The sequence below is a fragment of the Pithys albifrons genome, chromosome 4, assembly GCF_047495875.1.
Source record: "Pithys albifrons albifrons isolate INPA30051 chromosome 4, PitAlb_v1, whole genome shotgun sequence".
Lineage (NCBI taxonomy): Eukaryota > Metazoa > Chordata > Aves > Passeriformes > Thamnophilidae > Pithys > Pithys albifrons.
In genome coordinates, this window is record NC_092461.1 from 44,873,555 (window position 1) to 44,894,752 (window position 21,198).

Here is a 21,198-nt window from a genome sequence, read left to right on the forward strand (position 1 = left end):
TTTATCTCAGTAAGGTGTCTTCAAATTGTAAAAGGAAATGTTACTCAGTAGCATAGAAGTCTAGCTAGTTTCACTGTACTTCTCCAAGTGTAGGATCAATGATTTGATCATCACCATCATGGAACTAAAGACATATAGAAAGCCTATGATTAATAGTTTTAGTCTAATTAAAAACTTCTATTTTTGAAGTAATTAGAATTTCTGGTTTACATATTTTTTTCCTACTGTTGTTATTTAAGCATATCAGCTACAAAGCTGTCCTGATCCTCGACCATTTCGGAATGGTTTTGTTATTGGAAATGACTTTACTGTGGGGCAAACTATTTCCTTTGAGTGTTTTCCTGGATACACATTAATTGGAAATTCAGCTCTGACTTGTCTTCATGGAATCAGCCGCAATTGGAATCATCCTCTCCCCAGATGTGAAGGTATGTTCTAGCTGACCTATGAACCCTTCATTATTTTAAAATCTTCTTAAGAATTATTAACTGGAGTAGTTTCGGTTTTTTCAGTTTATAGGGGCTTGTATTTTTTTATTTTCGTCTTTACACAGGAAATATTAAATTTTGCAAACTAAAATTTTAGCAAAGAAGCTGAAATGTTTCACGGACATATGAAATCTTTGAAAACTTATCTGTGGTTATGAGTTTACCTTTTGGATGGTTAGACTTAAAGTCAGGAATGTGGAGACCCATGCTGGTTTAAGCTAGGTAATGCAACATAGTAAAAGGTCTAGACTGAATCAAGAAAAAAAAGGATTCAAAAACTGGATTTACCAATTTTGTCCATTTATGTTCTGTTTTATCAGTTAAAAAGAAATGTTGCAGGTGGCATAAAATTCAACTGTCCTCCAGTCAGTACTGTGTGAAATTCTTTGTACTTTCAATTTTTATGAACAGGAATTTTTTTTAATTACATTTTTTTAACCTTTTATAATTCTTTTTCACTGTTGTATATGCAGCAGTTAAGCAGATTCAACAAACTGTAACTTGCAGATAGCTTACGTTTTAAGGAGACAAAAAGAATTTATATGATGATTCTGTAGACATGTTTAGCTTATCCCTAGCTATGCTGAAAGGAATCAGTACCTAAGCAGCAGGCCAAAGAAGATCAATCATGTAGTGTCATCAGATTCTGAAACAGAAAAGGATGGGTGTTTTGGTAACACAGAAATATCTTTGAGAAACAGATGTGCATCACAAAAGCTATCTGTTGAACTGAGGACTGAATTTTCTTCCCTATGAAATAAGTACTTGCTTCTAGAAGGTCCAGGTTTGTCACAATTGAGGCAACATTTAAACAGCAATATTAGATTCCTGAAAAAACACTAGACACAGCAAAGATACTTCTTATTTAAAGCTGTCATCCCCAAATCCTTCGTTCTGGAACTACAAGGTCCAAACACCTTAAACAAGTTATTGACTGTAAAGTTCTGTGTGTTGAGTGTCTGCTTTCATATGCCATAGAGACCCTCCACAGTTTCAGGAGAGGTATTCAGGACCCCATTTAAAGGCCTAATTTCCTTCTATATTGAATGGTAAGAACTCAGAATTTAGAATGGGATCCTAAATATCAAGCATGTAGAAGAGAAATGTCTCAAAACCCCCACAACAACAACCCCCACCCCCACCTCCAAAACAAAACACTGCTACCACCCAAACACCACCCCCCCAAAATCCCACACTAATAGAAAATAAAAAGCTCCCCTATTTTCTGGATTTTTGCATTGTATTTTGAAATGTCTTCTCAAATTTAGGCACTTAAATGAGAAGCCTAATTACTCCAAATTCCTTCTGGAGTCAGTGAACCACAGGAATTTCTGGGTGATGTGGTAGCTAAATTAAAACCTAACTGATACTGAATTCAGAAGAGGATGCCTCATCACGTAAAAGAGAGATGACTTGAAAGGGGAAGAAGTTAATTCATTACAATTAAGTTTTAAGCCCCATTTTCTGGACCCTGAGGAAGCAGTAGTGGGTCACGTCTTAACTACTAAACACTTAGCTTTTCCCTATTACTCAGTTCCAGCTGTGTTATCTATGCCTCAGAATCAAAACAAATAATTTACTGAATGAAGTAATTCTTCTTTCTTGAACTGCCTTACTGGACCCAAGAATTTAATTAGTAAATTTGAAGATGTCCAAAATGTTCTGAGTATCAATGTTGATGAAATTCCTAAACAGTGGCTGAATGTTGTTTCTACTTCATGTTATGAAAAGATGAAAATTAAAAAAATCAAAGAAATTATTAACAGAGATCTAAAATGTGTGTTATGCTGCATGATTACAGACTGTCTGCATTGCTCAACTCCTAGAAAAATTTCTCAAATTGCATAGGGTTTTGTGCAGATATTTTCTGTGGTTACTTTAGTAAGGAATTTGGGACATTTTTATAAGCTACATATGATTTGGGGTTTGTGTGTTTTGGTTAGTTTTTTTTCTTTCTTGTTGCAGGACAAGAGTAATGAGTTATCTTCTAGTTCTGCTTGGCTGGATTTGAGATAAAGGCCTTGTGTTGAAAAGAATAAAAAGAAGTTGGCTATTTTGTATATGCCTTGTGCCAGAAATCTGTCCATGTTTTAAGTTTGTATTTTCAGTTGTGCAGGGAATTTTACCCAACATTGAAATATTGTTTTAGTTCCAGTTCTGGTAGTATTTATGACATCAGAATTTTTTTTTACTTTTATATTTGACCAATAAAATCAAAAGAGACTTCTGACTCTGCTTAAGGCCCAATAAAATCTGTTTCTTTACACAGCAATGGTCATACTCAATGTAGTTAAAGTGTGTTCAAATGTGTTCAAAAGCATGGTTTTTGCATGGTCTAATAACTCAAAAATCATCTAATGTATTTTTTTAAAAAAGTGTCTTTTTTATAGCTCTCTGTGGAGGAAATATAACTGCAATGAATGGCACCATATACTCTCCAGGATACCCTGATGAATATCCAAACTTTCAAGACTGCTTCTGGCTTGTAAGAGTACCACCTGGGAATGGTATCTACATCAATTTCACTGTTCTTCAAACAGAGCCAATATATGATTTCATAACTGTTTGGTAAGAAAATACTGATGGCATTTCGTTAATCTTCATGTGACAGACACTATGCAACAAAGTATGAATTTAAAAGAATATATTTGTGTGTTTCCCCTTGAAACTGGTGTTCTGTGTAGGCCAAAATGAGCGAGTTGTTACCAATCTGTTTTCCAACAGACCATTCCCTCTAGGCAGCACTGCACAAGAATTCAAAAACAATCATAGTGTTCCTCAGTTTGTTGACAAAGAAAAGCATACAGAAGTACAGTATGACAGCTCACACACAGTCAAGAGTAATAAACAACACTTAAGAAAGCAGTATTAATAAAAAGGTTGCAGATTTGTGTATTAGTGTTTTAGAGTGTTAGTACTAGACACTACAGCAACACTGTCTTCATTTCTTCCGAGTTGAGTTTTTTTTAATTTTAAGAGTGCATAAAAGAAGAGACTGCATTTGTATTTGGCCATGACAAAAAGAGTTGAGTTGATAATAGCTGTAAACAAGTTGTATTCTCTATATACCTGAATCCCTGTCTATCATGGCTCTGCATGATAACCTTTCACCCTCAGCAACAGCCTGTCACATATCTCAAGCTTTAGGTCTCATTTAATGTCCACAAGCAGTTTTCAAGTGGAATCTTGTATTCAGACTGTAAGTATTTTGCTTTATTTTTTACCAAAGCAAATATTCATGTCTTTCAAAATTATTCTATTAATTAATTCTAATAATACTATTGATCTTGATTTTCTAAAAATTAACAAATTCAAAAGACTGAAGGAAATGAACAGTATTAAGTTTATTTATTTTCTGATAGCCCTATTTGAAAGTACAGATACACAAATGTGTTCAGAGGTTGTGGCAAGAAGATGAAGTACAATTGAAAATACAATAATTTTGAGTTTCCTGCAATTTTTGTTTGAAAATAAGAATATTGCTTTCAAAGGGTGGTTGAATTAGGATCCAATCTACACACAGGATTTGAAAAGTCCTTCCGCCCTTCATGTCTATTTTATCTTATTTTAGTTGTCTCATGGCTTTTGGAGTAATCTAGAGAAAATTTAGTGCATTCTTTTGAAAATTGGAGCAATTATTTGTTTGGACAAAAAAAATATTTTTGTGGGTTTTTTTCTTAGGGATGGACCAGACCAAACTTCTCCTCAAATTGGACAGTTTAGTGGCAACACTGCCTTAGAATCAGTCTACAGCACTTCCAATCAGATTCTGATCAAGTTTCACAGTGACTTTACTACCAGTGGCTTCTTTGTACTTAGTTATCATGGTAAGTGTGATAAATTTCACTATTTCACTGTCTGAACTGGTCACTGCAGGAAGACAATTAATTAAAACATTAATTACATTTCTTAAGAAGAGTTGCTGTTAATATGACTAACCAGCACTACTGTAATGCAAAAATATGAAAGATTACTAACATGAATGATGAAAGTAAGCTATTTTCTTGACCAGATATTAAATTTTTTAGTAGTCAAGCAAAAAAAAAAAAAAAAAAAAATGCACCATGAGGAACAAAGAATCAAGAGCCTAAAATTCAAAGGGCACATCTTCTTACTCCTTAAAATCCTTCTTAAACTTCCTTTGAAATCTAAATGTTTTTGGTGGACTTCAAATTTCTCTTAAATATTGGACTATTTTGATGAAATTACTGGTTTTGTAAAGATGTCAATGATAGTGAACTATATTGTATAGTTAGCATTAATCTGTATGTATGCATGGCCAGACTCCCTGAACAAACATCTGGGAAGGGCTCTCCTCACCTGGGTGTGCTCTTCCAGCCTGCGCAGTGGATTTTTAAGGTGAGGGGCAGCATGCGCAGAACTGGCCTCACCGTTGAAGTCCTAAGGTCCATTTGCCACGGCCAAGCGAGCTTGGACAGTGACAGTGAAGTCCTCGGGACTGTCACAGCACCCGGTACTAACTGGGGCTGACCCTGCTGAGCATCCGAGATCTGATAGGATCAGATGGCAGGGAGGTCTTTAACTGCCAGGGGACGATTCCCACTGAGACTCAAAATCAGGACCTTTGGATTCAGAGTCCAGAGTGCTCTCCTTTACACCACAGGACTGCCCTTAGTGTTAATCTGCTCTGGATTTAAATACTGACTGAATGAAAATGTGTCAAATGAATCAAATTCTGCCTCTTTTTGTAAGCCTTCAAACCCTCTGTGGTCAACTGTGTTTTGCATTACTGTAAATACAAGGAAACAGAACCATAAGTAAGGGTGTTTTTAGGTGCTCTGTGATGACAATTCTAGAAAACATGGACAGACTACAGTGTGTTTTCTGAATCGTGATTGAATTTTGGGACTAGAAGACTATCTTTTTACCATGGTGAATACAGATAGATAAAATTGATGGGATTAGAGGAACTGTAATCTAAACAAAACAAAAAAAAATTGCCTAAAACTCCACCAGCAACAGGACTTGATTTGCTTGCAGAGTTTAGAGTAGGGCTAGATAGAGAGGGGCAGAATTCCTATGTCAAATCTTGACATTTAAATTGAATGTATCAGCTTCTGAAGGACAAAATGACACTTTGTATTCATTAATTTATAATATATCAATACATGACAAAAATAGGTAAAAATGCTCATCGAAACACAGAATCATTCAGGTTGGAAGAGAGCTGTAAGCCTGCCACTAAACCAGGCCCATAAGTACCATGTCTACCTGTCTTGTAAATACCTCTAGGGATGGTGACTCCACCACTTCCCTGACCAGCCTGTTCCAGTGCTATATGACCCCTTTGGTCAATAATTTTTTCCCAGTATCCAATATAAACCTCATGTAGAGCAACTTGAGACTGTTTCTTCTTGTCTAATCACTTGCTAGTAGTAAAGTGTCTCTAAAGAACTTAACTTCTTTTACTTGCTTCTTTTGCTGTGAAAATGGTCATTCCACAAATAGGGGCTTTAATGTGTAATTCAGATACAGACTGAGCACCACAAATATTACTCAGGAAGAAACTTAAAACGATCTTTGGATTGATGTTGTCAAGATAAAAAATAATTTTCAGTATCTTGGAGTTTATGATCCTCCATATCAGCTACGCAAAATTTATATCAATAAAGGCAACGCAGTGAGAGAAGTCAAATTTATTTAAAATAGATAATTTTGGGATTAAATTTAATGATACACCTAATACCCTCAAATGAAAGACTTTTGAGAGAAATGATAAAATTTTTTATTGAATCAATTTTTAATTGTTGGTGATTCTTATTATTAGTTTTCTTCAGATGCAAATAGCACAGCTGTCTCATGTTTACTTAGTTTTACTTTAAATTGCTTTATCTTAAAGCAGAATGTAAGCTTTCTGACTCATTGATTTAAGTAGATCTTCTTTACATGATCAACAAAAAGCAATGTAATAGGAAGATATCAAATGTGTATGACTCAATAGTAACAACAGGTCTTACCTGATTACAGTATAAATTTTGTGACTGACAAAAGTTTGGCCAATTAGATTACTAAAGGAACTAACCACAGGAAGCAACCAAAAATGTGTATTACTGAAGCTGAACTGTCATTTGCCACAAGTAGATAATTTTTCAGTGCTAAAGAGAAATGCTATAAAAAACAATGCTATATGAAAATCTACTATCAATGAAAAAGAAGCATACTTAATCCTATCTGTACACTTTAAAACAGGGAAGACTATATTGTCAGTATAAATATGTCAATGTGATTTCTTTGGCTAGATTTCTGTCTTAATTGCATTAAAATTAAATGGAATTTTGTCTGTGTTCAAACATGGGGCCCTCCTCATAGGTTCTCTGTATACTCTTTTCATACTCTTCCTACTTACCTTATTTGTTTCACCTAATTATTTTGTCTTTCTGTTGCATCTTCTGTTAAATTTCAGAAAATTATTTCATTTGAGACTTTAAATGAGAATTTTGAAACGGGATTTTTCTCTCACCCTATCTGTAGGTTAGAGATGCTCCAGAGCTATTCATTTACTGGGGAATTTCACAGTAAAAATGCTTCTGTGCATTAGTTGTGCTGCCTCTGAGGACAGTTTTTGGGATTCCAAAACTTGTATTTATTACAAGGTTTTAAAAGTTGAAGAATTCAACACTAAAATCATATTGTAATCAAGAAAAAAAAATCCAGAACAGGCAAAACAATGATTTCACAATACAGAAAATGTTTATTCTTCATGTGAGATATCTTAAGTGAGAAAATTGTCAACCATTTCTAAGGTTCTTAAGTTATTTATGAAGAGGGTTTTGCCACTAAAATAAATAACTAATTAAAAAAAACAGGCACAACTTTGGATGTTTTCATTTCCTTTCTTTTGGTTCTCTTGAAAGTTTCAAAATCAGTGAATAGAGTTTTTATTGTATCCTGTTAATGTAGGTTGTGTTTGCATGGCAATGTAAACTGTGTTTGAGAATGACATCTGTGCTTTGTTCCTCTTTATAGCCTATCAGCTCCGGGTCTGTCAGCCCCCAGCAAATATCCCAAATGCAGAAATTCTAACTGAGGATGATGAATTTGAAATAGGTAATGTAATAGAAAATAAAAACAACCTCTGTTTCAAAAAATAAGCTTGCTGTGCACAGGATGCTTTTCAGGATGAAAATCATGCCTGTAATAGAATAGATTTTTATTTAAAAATACATTTTTAAAGAAGTCATTTCTTTTAGCTATACAACCTGAATCCCATCTATGTTTCAGAGATAACATATAAGTAATACAGTAACTCTTTGTAATTGACTTCATTTTAAAATACTTTTTTCATACTTTCTAACGTAAAACACTGTATTATCCTGAAACAAACAAACAAAACCCATAAGAAGACATCCAGAAAATGCCATATTCTGTACCAGAAGTAAAGTTCAGTGACCTAAATGTTAAAATCAAATTTATGGAAATTATGACGATCAGAGAAAGGGATGGCATTCTGACTTTCTGAGAAATGCTAATAATATTATTTAGCAACCTTTAGATCAAAGAAATTTAATTTATATGATCAGATGTTAGATATCTGATCCGCTAGTTTTGCTCATGTAATGGCAAAGAAAAAAAATTATTTTTAGTATATACCAATATTTGATTAGCTATATAGGTAACAAAGAGAAAAGAACGTTTTTGCCTTTCTTCTCTGTAATCTGGTCCAAAGAGAACTGATGGGATTTACAAATTTTTACTTTTATTGGTACATAAAACTATATGAATTATTGATTTTTTAATTAAAAAATGACAATTTCTTACTATCAGCATACTGGATTTAGATATCATCAACTAAATCCAGTTCCTATTTTATTTTATTTTTCCCCTCAGGGTTGTATGAGTTACTGACTTGATCTAATACTTTTATTTAGTTCCATAATGGATATCCTATAAAATATATTGCTTAAAGCTTTGTGGACATGTGGTTCACATAGCATCAATCAAACCTAGACAAATTAGCAAACTATCCAACAAATAATGTGGTGAAAAACAGAGATATATGCAATACAAAGCTCATTTGCCACGTTTCTTAGACTAATCAAAGTTGTTTATGCCAGAGGTTATGTAGCCCATTGTATATAGTAGCAAGAAACTTCATTAATCAATAATGTTTTCAAAGTTAAAAGCCCTGGTTAATTGCTATTTAATGTTTCTTTTGTTTGTTTGGTCTTTGTCTTATTTTGTTTTTCCTAACAGGAGACATAATAAGGTATCAGTGTCAACCAGGCTTTACATTGGTTGGTAATGAGATTCTGACATGCCGACTGGGTGAAAGACTTCAGATGGATGGAGCACCACCTTCTTGTCAAGGTTTTTTCTCCTTTTTATTTTCTTGCAGCCATTCCAGCTGAATGATGATTTGTCTCATACTCTCCTCTATCCCTTTATATAAAATGACATACTGAAAATATTTCAGATTTTTGATGTTCTTCCCAATATATCACTGTTCTGTTTCGTATATGTCAGATATTAATGCAAAATAACTAGCAATCTTGTAATGAATTTCATGAGGTTAAAGCACTGCTGCTCTATTTTGTGAAAGTATTGAAAACTTCAAATAGAGACAATACCATATCATTGTTAAGGTCAAAACAAGATTCCAATCCTGCCAGCTGCTAACATCAGAGTTTAAACCAGTCTTTATTAAGCTGAAGTTCAATGTGTTAGACTAGAATATAATTTTTCTATAGTTTCCAAGAAAATGTGGGAGTTTTCTTTCATAGTAAACTGATTTAGGAACTAATGAAGATAAGCCTTGCTTGTGCTTTATTAAAAAAAATGAAATCTCTTTGAAGTTTCAATGATGGGTATGTATTTATGTTTTCTTCATAATGCTTCCATTTATTTCCAGAAGATAAGTAAGGACGTAAACAAGTATGGTAAAGTCTTTTCTAGAAAAAAAAAGACCAAAACAAAACACCACAGCCTCCTAAAAGTATAAGTTATGTGAACAACAGTCATTTTGGATTCTGCTTGTTGCTGTGATATTCCTTCGTGATCCATCTACTCCTGAGCTTAATATTCTAACATCTAGCACAGAATTAAAATTATTTCCTGAATCAGCCATAATAAATATATTTGATTTACACTTGAATTATATGAAAAATACTGCCATCGTGGTTTTCTGCCAGTCTGATGTTTTGGTATTCCCTTGCCCAGTAATTTTAATTCATTAACATATCTATAAAACACTTATGATGAAAGATTTATTTGGCAATAGTAAATTAATTGGGAATAAATCTAATACTTTTACAAGTAAAGCTTTAATATCTGACTGCTTCTTAACAATTTGTAAAATTTCAGTCTGGCACACAATATAGATGTTAAGAAATGAAACATCAGTATATTAATTTTTAGAAATTAATTATTACTATAATCTCCACCTAGGTTTTCAGCTAAGAATTAAGAAAATGCTGTCTTATGAATATACCATTTTCCTGCATTCTTGGAAAAATAGAAGTATCTACTATTACAGCTGAATAAACTGTTTTCCCCTGATTTTAAGCACAAAACTATGCAAAAGTCAAAATCATTCACTGCAGTAAATCTAGGTCTTAAAAATACAAAGTGATCTTGAAATGTGAGCTTCATAAGAACTTCGATAATTTCTGAAAATCCATGCATTTATTTAGGTACAATTGTGTTTAGAAATTGCTTCCAACACCCCAATTTAAATTAAAATCCTAACTTGGTAGCCTCATAGCATTTAATAAGTGGAAAACCATAGCAACCTCCAGGCACTGCTTTAACAGTTAAAATGATGTAATATTAGACAGGGGAAATAGAGACATATGTGCTGATCCTGAGGCGTTCTGTCAACATGTGTTGCTCAAGGCATATTTGTATTCAGTGCAAAACCAAAGACAAAAACTCAGGAATGATGACTTCAGTTACCACAGTTAATCTTTTAACTGTCAGATATAAATGCTAAGCATTAGATCTAATAATAAATATTAAATCAGTGCTTTCATAATATCTGTCTAGAGCAGAATGAAATTAGCATATTTTTTTTAGGGTTAGATCCAGAGAATTTAAAAGAAAAATGCAAGGGAATTTGTTAAATGATGTTAAAAATTTCCAATAAAACAGGTAACCTAGAATAAGCAGCAGCATAATTTTCATTTGTGTTTATTTACATAAAGTCTAAGTCTGAAAATTTTAATATATAAGTAAAATTTCAGTGATGAATAGAAAGAAAATAGAATGCTTGGTGGAATTTAGAGGCAGCAAAATTACATGCCTAAAATTTATGTCTCTTGTGATTGTAATATATCACACTGGTCTGTGAATAAGTTGCCATACTTTAATTGTGCAGGCTATAACAGTAACTCTCAAGACAAAAACTCAGTTCTTCTGTTGGTTCATATATATATTAGTTTACTAATTCTTTTCATTACGTAGAGAATATGTTTGTTGTTAGACTTCATAGTGGTAACTCCTGTTGCCTTAACCTTGTGCATATATTGCATGCTTTAGCCAGCATAAAGTCACTTTGGGTTGAATTTTTCTTTAATTTTTGACTTGAAATAAATTGATACCTACATTAAACATGAATTCATACACAGAATCTGAAGAATGCTGCTGAGCAGAATTTAAGTAACAATATTTTACTTTTGAATCTTATGTATTGCAGTAAAGGTATGCTAGACAAAAGAGGCGTTCCTGAGAGAAAATATTGAAGCAAAATATATTTAAGATTTATTTAGTGACTTTAAATTTTACAGTTTATTTTCTACCACATTTAGTACTATTTAAAACTATGTCACTTATTTTTCTATTTCCTCCTGGTAACTATCATTTGAATAATAATTTCTTAAAATTCTTTAAGATTTCCTTCTTTAGATAAGAAAATAATTACTAAATTCCACAAGCTTATTCCAATTACTATCATTTTAATTTGATAAAATGGACTATTTGCCATACACAACATGTAGCTTTGCCCTTATTTTCCTTTAAATTAATTTCTACTTTCAGGATAAAATGAAAACTTCAGAGTAAGAAGATTAAAACTGTATTATGCATCATACTTAGGGGACACTGATAAAATTTTTGAATGATGACTCTTAGCCATATCTCAGATACAGTTTCCCTGATTCATAATAATTTTTTCTATCTGATTCCCACAGGATTCTGTAGGTCTTCAAACTTTCTATAAAAAAACCTGAGCAATGTTTAGCCGAAGATCCTGAAATTAAGGACAGGTTGTAAAGCAGAATAATATGGAGAAAGCAAAACTATCTGCATGTAAATGTGTGCAGCCAGATTGCTATTTTGCTCTTCCACGCATTTTATGTATATATGTATGTTTAAAGCTGAGTAGATCAGTTTATTCATTTGCTTGAGCTTTGTGTCACAACTGGCACAGCACTGTAGTTTGACAGCCAAATTCCAGCCATATGAGTATTCTCAAGTGGAGTGGAAGTGTTCTATTTAATTTCTTCTTTAAAACAAACACAGCGCATGAGAAACAACTTCTTAAATTTAGTAATTAGATGTTAATTTTCAAGTAAGAAATTAATATTTTTAAAATATACACACAGATTCCTTTCACTTTTTCAAGTTCAGATTGGATGGCTTTGGAGGGGCTTGAACTACATGACCATGAAAGGTCCATTCCAACCCAAACATTGTACAATTCTTATGAGATTTTTTTATGGAGATGATTATTCTTTTTGTCACTCATCTCTGCTTTTCTATGTCCTTTATCTCTCTTCATAGTCCAATAACTTTTTCCACATAAAACTTTATTTTTGTATTTAATAAGCCAATATTATTTTCAGTGTTCCTGAGAAACCTAAGATCCTGTTATTTTTCTTGTGTAACTTTTAATGACTCAGGACTAACTAATCTTTGTGTAAGAGCTAGTTGTCAATATAAAAACAGATTTCAGAGCTTCTGTTTAGCAGTGTTCAGTTCTGAATATATTGTAGGCACTTGTTCATATATCATGAAGGAAAACCAGTTTTTGAAAAAAGTTCCAATAACATGATAATGTCAACTGTTTTTCTTTAAGGAGACTGTTATTTTATGTAGACCTATGAATCTATTCTAAGTTAAACCCCTTCATTATATTTTTAAACACCATTTTACTCAATTTATGAAAATGAGTAATGCAGTTCTTTCAAACTTAGGAAAATCTTGCCAATCACATGAAACAAAAATAGTGGGCTTTAGAATTTTTTTTCCAAATCTTTCTGTTTCACAGTGCTCTGTCCAGCCAATGAAATGCGTCTGGATTCAACAGGAGTAATACTGAGCCCTGGATATCCTGACAGCTACCCAAATCTCCAGATGTGTGCATGGACCATTACTGTGGAAAAGGGTTATAATATCAGCATGTTCTTTGAATTTTTCCAGACAGAAAAGGAATTTGATATACTTGAGGTGTTCGATGGTAACTATAGGATGTATTACTTTGGATGATACTTTTTCTATATAATCACTACTGTTTATGAATAACATATTTTTTCAGTATAAAAAATCTTAAATAAACACTTATTTTGATTCATTGTGCTAGAAAGAACTGTAGTATTACTGTGTTTTAAAATTGTAGTGCATATGTTATGTTTAGAAATAATTTTTATTTTGAGCAAATATATACTTTCTAGTGAATAACATAATGTCAACTTCTATTTTTAATTCAAATTAAATTGCCACTTGGCTGGAGGATGGTTTATATATATATCTAATTGTGTGCATATAATTTACTGTTTGCTACTTTTAAACTTTGTAACTCCTTTTTTCTTTTTTTTTTCTTTCCTTTGTACCAAGGACCAAATAGTCATAGCCCATTGCTCATATCTCTCAGTGGGGACTATTCATCTTCTCTAAATATAACCAGCAATGGCCATGAAGTATTTCTCCGTTGGTCAGCAGATCATGGCACCAATAAAAAAGGTTTCAGAATAAGATACATAGGTATGCAATTTTGACTTTCTCTAATATGTGCAAAATTTCAACATGGAACATTTACTTACTTGAAAAGGCCAATATAAGCTATGATTTGTATCCTTTATTAGCCAAACTGAAAGGAAATCAAATCTGTTCCAAATACAAACTTGATGATACTGATCTTGTGAGGAAAAAAAATACACCATACATGTGCTCTGTAGAGATTTAGGGAAAGGATTCACAGGGCTTTGAAATGGCATAATCCAGTACTAAAGATGAAAAAAGCAGATTTCCTCTTCTCTCTCCCAGCATTTATTTGCACTCACGTGCCTCTTCATACTGGGATGTTTTCCAAACTGAATCTTTATGCTATTCATTATTAACAATTTTGATGGGACAGAGAAAGACAGAGCAACAAGGCAGGAGTGAACATCTATAAAGCAGAAAAATGCAAGACCTTGAAGGGTTTATAAGGCAGGAGAAATTTAGTGTACGGAAGAAAATACTTTCATAATATGTGTTTTGAAATATGTGGCATTGCTTCTCATATATATTAAACTTATTAAAGATCAAAATTTCTTGTAAACAAAGAGCCATATGACTCCATTCTGGGTAAGGGAAGCTTTTCACTTGAGAAAAAACATTGACCTGAATAAGTTTCATGGGACATGGAAAGGCTTAAAGAGCAAGTGAAGCAGCACTTCTCTATTTGCCTGAGAAAATAAATACCAAAAATTGTCAATATTTCTTCAAAGCATAAAGGAAGCACTTAGAATTTCCAGCATAATATTTTTTTCCTACAAAAAAGGATATTGGCCATATTGGCTGGCAGCCTTGAATCAAACCAATCAGAGACCAAGTTAAACTCTTACACAAACAACATTTATCTTTAACTGGTTATGAGGTTATAAGCTGCTTCTGGTTCATTCCCATGACAAGGCAGCCAAACCCAAGTGACTTGGTACTCATGGACTCAATGAACAAGGAAGTGAAAGGATGTATAGTAAGCATCCTGAATTTAATGTCAGAAGTTCATAAATAATTTCAGATTATAGCAATTGTATCTCTTAGAGATAACTTTTGCTCTCATAAAGATTTTTGATTTTTGTAATAGTCTCTAGCTACGACTTAGTAGGACTTAATGTGTTCTAGATAAATCAATAACAAGTAAAAGCGGACTCTGTATTTTTGCCATGGGTTTATGATAGCACTCATAAATATGATTAAAATCTGTTAAATGTTTTACTTCACTTCAGTTCATTGTACCACAGAAGCTGAAAGAAATAACTTATTGAGGACCACAAAGAAAAGACTATTTGAAAAGAATTATGTGCAGGATACATTAGATATTTCCTTCTTTAAAAATTTGTATGCTACTAAAATGTATACAATTGCAATAAATTTCATCATAAACTAAAGTTCTGTAGCTTATTTGATTTAAGAAGAAGATGGTGAAAACAGAAATAAAAAAATCTCAAACATTAGCAAGCTATAAAAGTGAGCTATCACTATATTTTGAGGCTACTGAAACCTGAAGCTTATGAAGAGCTTATAAAGCTCTATTTTTTTCACTGTCATGTTCTGTGAAATTGCTTGATGCATGCATAAACAGGACACAAAATAAAACTTGGTGATGTTTTCTCAGCTTCTTCTCAGATTTCCACTGAATTCAACCAGAATTTGTCAAGAATTATCATCTGAACTTTAAATGCGTATTTTATTTATTCAATATTTATGTTTAAAGCTCTCTACTGTAGTACTCCAGAGTCCCCTCCACATGGTTTCATTGTCAGTCAGACAGGTGGACAGCTCAACAGTATGGTTCGCTGGGCTTGCGATCGAGGGTTTCGGCTCATTGGGAAAAGTACTGCTGTATGCAGGAAGTCTCCATATGGTTATTACTCATGGGATGTTCCAGTCCCAGCTTGTCAAGGTAAATTCTTTCATTGAAAAGAAATATACTCTAAGATACTCCTTTTCCTTTTCTAATGTAAGCCATCAGTTTTCTGACTTAAAATGAATAGCAAGTAGGCATTTCACGGTCATACCTCTTTATCAAAATTTTTCTGCCTCATAAAACTTACTTTTAAAATGTATTGTTAAGAAACAGTATTTCAAAAGAATTTGAGAAGATTGGCAAATAGTAAAAATAATCTACATCACTGTGGGGGAACCTTCCCCCCCAAAACATACTTACGGTATGAAATTATTCAAAAAAAGTTAATTTAAAACTGAATACATTTAAAGTTCATTTATCATGGTTCAAGAACTACATAAAAAAAAGGGTCTGAGACTTGCTGCACTTTCAAGAACAGGAAAGTGGACCAAGTTTTCCTATGATGCCATATTTTGCCTATTATACTATTCTAATATTTTGTGGTTTAAAATGAAATTTAAAAGAGAATTAATGAGGTTAGACATATATTTAGTTTCTTCTGTCTTATCAAACCAAACATATTCTACTTAACAAGGAAAAGGAAATTGTTATTTAATGCCTGTAAAAATTGTATTGTAATTCTTCCTTTCCTGAAAAGAATGTTCTGATAACTTGCCTATGTCTCTATTCAGGGAACTATTAGAAAGATTTATTTTTTTAAATGAAAATTTGCAGGTGTGTTTGTTGAAAATGTAAAATTTTGTTTGTGTTGATATGCAGAGATAAACACCAGTGGAATGTTCCATGCTAATTTCCCAAGGTTTGTTTTTGACAAAAAGTCTTTGAACTTTATGCTTCTAAAGCAAAAGAAAACAAAGTTTTATAAACTTCATACTATATGTGCCTGTATTTTTAAAAAATTGAAAGTCCACAAAAGAAAACTACAGCATAAATTTGCCACATATCATTCTATACCTTTTTTCACCTAAGGTTCGCCTTCATTACACTTACTTTCAAAACTTGGTCAGACTCTAAATTAGATGCATAAAACAAACCCAGCTTACCAAATTCAAATACTCCATGATTATTCTCATCATACTGAGTAGAGTTCAGTAATGGAAATAGTTGCAACACTCAGATTACACTTAAGGAACAAGTGAAGTTAAGTGTTTAGTAATTTCATGATGTCTGATCAAGTACAAAGACTATTGGTACCAACACTTGGCATACTGAAAATTACTTGAAGTATTTATCAATTGAATAAAAGTTAGGTAATTATAATCATGGGGCTAGATTTGATGCATTATATGAACTTTATTCAATTCTTCCAGCAAGTCCTTTTGCTGAAAAGTGATTTCTGGTTTATATGTACTTGCAACTCACAACAGCAAACTCTCAGGATTCAACCTAAAGATGCATTACTGCAAAACACTTCAGGAATAAGCTGTTTCCATACATCGGTCATACACCTATCCTTCCTATAGTTTTGCTGAGGTGAAAATTATCCCACATACCCGGACAATACAGAAGATTCAGTCTCTTGTATTAGAAGGTTGAAAACACCATCAGTAGATATCATTCATGTTCTTTCACAGAGGATACTTAAAAGGCACAACAGCTTTGCCATTCCCCATAATGCTGAGCAGTACAGCTTCATCACAAAGCAATTCTAACTCTTTTAAGTATGGGCTAGCATGTTGTAGAACTTCATGATATTGAGTATCAGCAACTTGTTATAAGAAATATTATAATTTCAGTCAATTTGCCAACTATTTTGCCAGGTGATATCAGATGACAATGTCACAGTCCTACTTCTGTTTCACATTTTCTACCATTTACAACATAAGTTCACACATCTGAATGTAGAATTGCCTCAGATAACCGTATAACACAGGGCAAAAAATTAGACTTTTTTTTTCATAGTATTGCAAATTAAAAAAAAAAAAGTTTATTTGCAATTTTGCAACTTTTTTCAAAGCAACACATCTCATTTTAATCTTTTTTTCTGCATTCAAAATGAAGATTGCCAGTCAAATCACAGTAGTGGGTAGTAGTAACAACAATTTCCTATGGGAAATGAGACATCTCAAGCCTCAAAATTTATATTCTTTATGGATACCTCTATAATCTGCACAGCTATTGGATTTTGGTGGTTTGATGGGTTTTATAGCAATATTAATTGCCTGTCCTGGCAAGCATTGAATATTTACAACTGATTTTAGATCTCAGAAGATTCAAAGTGTTTTAAAATATTTGTTTTGCTCTCATTTATTGCTTACCTTCACATTTTTATCCCAGAATTATATAATTCTCATCTTTACTTATGAAATATTTCTCTTGCGAAATAAATGTTGACTCACACAGGCCTCATCAGAAATCATTATTAGTACTTTATAATATCATATATAGGTAGTGGGCAAAGGCTTTTAGTGGAATTTTATGTAAAGATTTTGAGTAAGTGAAGTTTAAAACCTAACATTATATCCAGAAAACTTCTCTACCACAGTAATCTAAATTGTCTAAACCAGCAGTTGCATAACTGGTGATTGTTATACAATCTAAAGCATTAAAAAAATAAGGATAAACAAATTAATAAATTAATAGAATACCAAGAATATATAGTTAGATGATACCTGATGAGTTATGATTTCAGAAAAAAATTAATGATGTCGAGGAAATATCTGATGCATAAAGCCATAATCCTTCTTTTAGGTTTTTTAGACATAGCTATAGGTTTGAGATAGTCATATTCATATATATTAGAACAATTAATACAGCTATGTACAAGATAAATAAACCTTCTCTTTATTATAAGTACTAGATTTATTGCCCAGACAAGGTGATAGCAAATTAGTAATACTTTTCTGTGATCTTTTCAGCACAGTGTGTCTGTACTGTGGTTTGATTTTTTTAAAAAACGTACATGTCATATGCAGGGTTTATTTTTATGGCAATAGAAGCATATGTTAACACTGATACTACCACCTCTGTTTTGCAAGTTATTATAACATTGGTGCTTTACCTGTGTCTTGGCTGTGATTACTACCTTTAGTATTATGCCACATGATTGTTAAATTGCTTATGAAGCAGATCAGTTTTACGTCAGATCAGCTCGCAGTAGGGGCAAAAATAGATTACATTTTTATCCAAGTATTTATTCGTAGTCAGAGAGGATTAACTTCCCTGTCTAGGCATGATAGGTACTTTCTTAGGGCTCAAGATTCCACTTCAAAGTAAGGTACTTCAGAATTAAGTGCCTAAGCCCTTTTTTTTTTACCCTTTTTTCACTTTTTTTTTTCAATTTGACCTACATTAGCTTTGTGGTGTTAGAAGATGGAAAAGGTTTAGTTTTCATATTTATTCCCAAAACACAGAAAATATTATTTAGAAGCAGATCTCATGGTACTTCCTTTCTGCTGGGAAAAAAAAAAAAAAAAAAAAAAGAAAAAAGTCTCAGTTCACACATTTATTTCTATGCTGGACCTTTCTCTCAGGAACAAGATGGGCCTGGTGAGGAATGTGAAGCTCAAAGGCAGCCTTGGGTGCAGTGACCAGGAAATGGTGGAGTGTAAGATCCTTAGAGCAGTGAGGAGGGCAGAAGCTTGCTACCCTTTGCTTCAGAATAGCAGACTTCAGGGATTTGCTTGATAGAGTACCATGGAATAAAGCCCTAGATTCAAGAGGGGACCAAGATATCTGGTTAATTTTCAAGGATTACTTCCTCCAAGCTCAGAAATTTTGCATCCTGACAAAAAGGCATTCAGGCAAAACTCCAGAACACCTGCCTGGATGAGCAAGGAACTCGTGGACAAACTGAAAAACTAAAAGGAAGCCTGTAGACAGCGGAAGCCTACAGAGAATAGAAGGAATACCAAATCGTACAAACAGCTACGGATAAGACTGGGAAAGGTAGCGCCCTGATAAAATTAAATCTGTTCAGGGTTGTCAAGGGCAACAAGAACAGCTTCTAAAGCTATGTTGGCAATAAAAAGAAGACTAGAGAAAATGTCCCCTCCAGGGACACACCCTTGTCACAGTGGAGAAGCTTGCATGCCCTCATGAGGTTAAGAGCTATGCTGGTGGTGGTTTGTGCCACCGGTAGGGTCTCCCATGCCAGACAGGTCTCAGCAGAAGGGTCAGACAAAGTGTGTCCACGGGCAGGATGGGCTCGCTAGCCGTCTGGCAACCATCATAGGAGAAGGACAACTAACTCCAAACCTCGGCAGACAGAGCGCGCTTAGCCCTGTAAGGCCATCCATCTATGAGAAGGATACTCTAACCAAACCTACATCCTCAGGTATTCACTGTCACCATCCAAGCTTGCTAGGCCGTGGCAGATGAACCTTAGGAGTAAAGGGTGAGGCCAGTTCTGCCCACGCTGTGCCTCACCTAAAAAATCCATTCTGCAGGCTCAAAGGACACACCCACATTGCAAAGCCCTGTAGCAACAGGAGAGGGTTGAAACAGCAGGTGATAGGAAGCACTGGAAGCCGCAGACCCAACCCTGCATGCAGGTGGTTCAGGATTTTGGTCATTCAAGACTTGACCCCAGAACTGGCAGTCTCATGAGGCAGCATCCTGAATGACCAAGCAACCTTTTCTAAGGAGAGAACTGCTTGCTCCACATGGGGAGGGGCCTCTAAAAAAGGTGGCCTAAACAAAGCTCTTCTCCACACCCGGTTGGATAACCGCAGCCAACCGGCACCTTCCGATGTGGCCAAACAAAAAGAGATTTCAAAGGCATACACCTGCCTGAAAAGGTGGGTTCAAATTAACATTTGCATGTTGGAACATTAGAACCATGCTTGATACTGTGGATAGTGGACGTCCTGAGCGTCGTTCTGCTCTAATTGCCCACGAACTGTCACGACTAAACATCGACATTGCTGCTCTCAGTGAAGTTCGTCTTCATGAGGAAGGCAGCCTTAAAGAACATGGCGCCGGCTACACACTCTACTGGTCAGGCAAAGCCGAAAATGAAAGACACCTTTCAGGAGTTGGCTTCATGATTAAAAACTCCATTGCCTCCAAACTTGAAAATTTGCCGACGGGTCATTCTGATCACATTATGTCCTTAGTACACAACAAGGAATATGTCCTTTTTAGCGTATATGCCAACTCTCCAAGCTGACCCTGCAGAAAAAGACAAATTCTACACAGACCTGCGCCGCCTCACCCAAAGTGTTCCTGCAAATGATAAGATCATAATCCTTGGTGACTTCAACGCCAGAGTAGAAAAGATTTCTGAAGCCTGGAAAGGAGTCCTGGGCAAGCATGGCGCTGGAAACTGCAAGGACAACAGGCGCCTCCTGCTAGAGTTTTGTGCAAAACAGCAGCTCACCATCACCAACACTAACTTTCAACAGAAAGACAGCCTGAAGACAACCTGGATGCATCCTAGATTCAAGCACTGGCACCTCATTGACTATGTCTTAGTGCAACAGAGAAATGTTGGTGATGTCCATTATACCCAAGTGAATGCCTAGTGCAGAATTTCAAACAGACCACCTCCACTTCAAGCCCAAACCTAAGAGAGGTGGCATTTTACGGAGGAGGCTGCAAGTCAACAATCTTCAAACAGCCACAGTGAGAGACAGCTTTCAGGGAAACCTTCAAATTAGACTTAAAGATAATCCCGTAGATCCCTCTCCTGAAGCACGTTGGCAACATATTAAAAATAGCATCCTGCAGTCCTTTGAAAAGTCCTTAGGGTTCCCCTCCAAGAAAAATGAAGACTGATTTGATGAAAACAATCAAGAGATCCAGGAACTGTTGAAGAGGAAGAGAACTGCTCACTAAGCACACCTTGCTCAGCCATCTTGCCATATAAAAAAAGCCGCCTTTCGTCTTGCATGTAGTAAGCTCCAAGAGAAACTTCGAGACATCCAGAACAAATGGTGTCTAAACTTAGCAGAAAAGCCTCAA

The 21,198-nt window shown here is 34.3% G+C and overlaps 1 protein-coding gene across 1 annotated transcript in view; it reads left to right on the plus strand.

Annotated features, from left to right (window-relative positions):
* CSMD3 (CUB and Sushi multiple domains 3) overlaps window positions 1–21,198 on the plus strand; it is a 602,810-nt gene that overhangs the window by 502,753 nt on the left and 78,859 nt on the right. Inside the window, exons 43-50 of the mRNA XM_071553967.1 lie at window positions 240–428; window positions 2,879–3,056; window positions 4,170–4,315; window positions 7,476–7,556; window positions 8,703–8,816; window positions 12,712–12,900; window positions 13,278–13,424; window positions 15,142–15,330. Coding sequence (XP_071410068.1) covers window positions 240–428; window positions 2,879–3,056; window positions 4,170–4,315; window positions 7,476–7,556; window positions 8,703–8,816; window positions 12,712–12,900; window positions 13,278–13,424; window positions 15,142–15,330 — 1,233 coding nt within the window. The remainder of the gene's footprint in view (window positions 1–239; window positions 429–2,878; window positions 3,057–4,169; window positions 4,316–7,475; window positions 7,557–8,702; window positions 8,817–12,711; window positions 12,901–13,277; window positions 13,425–15,141; window positions 15,331–21,198) is intronic.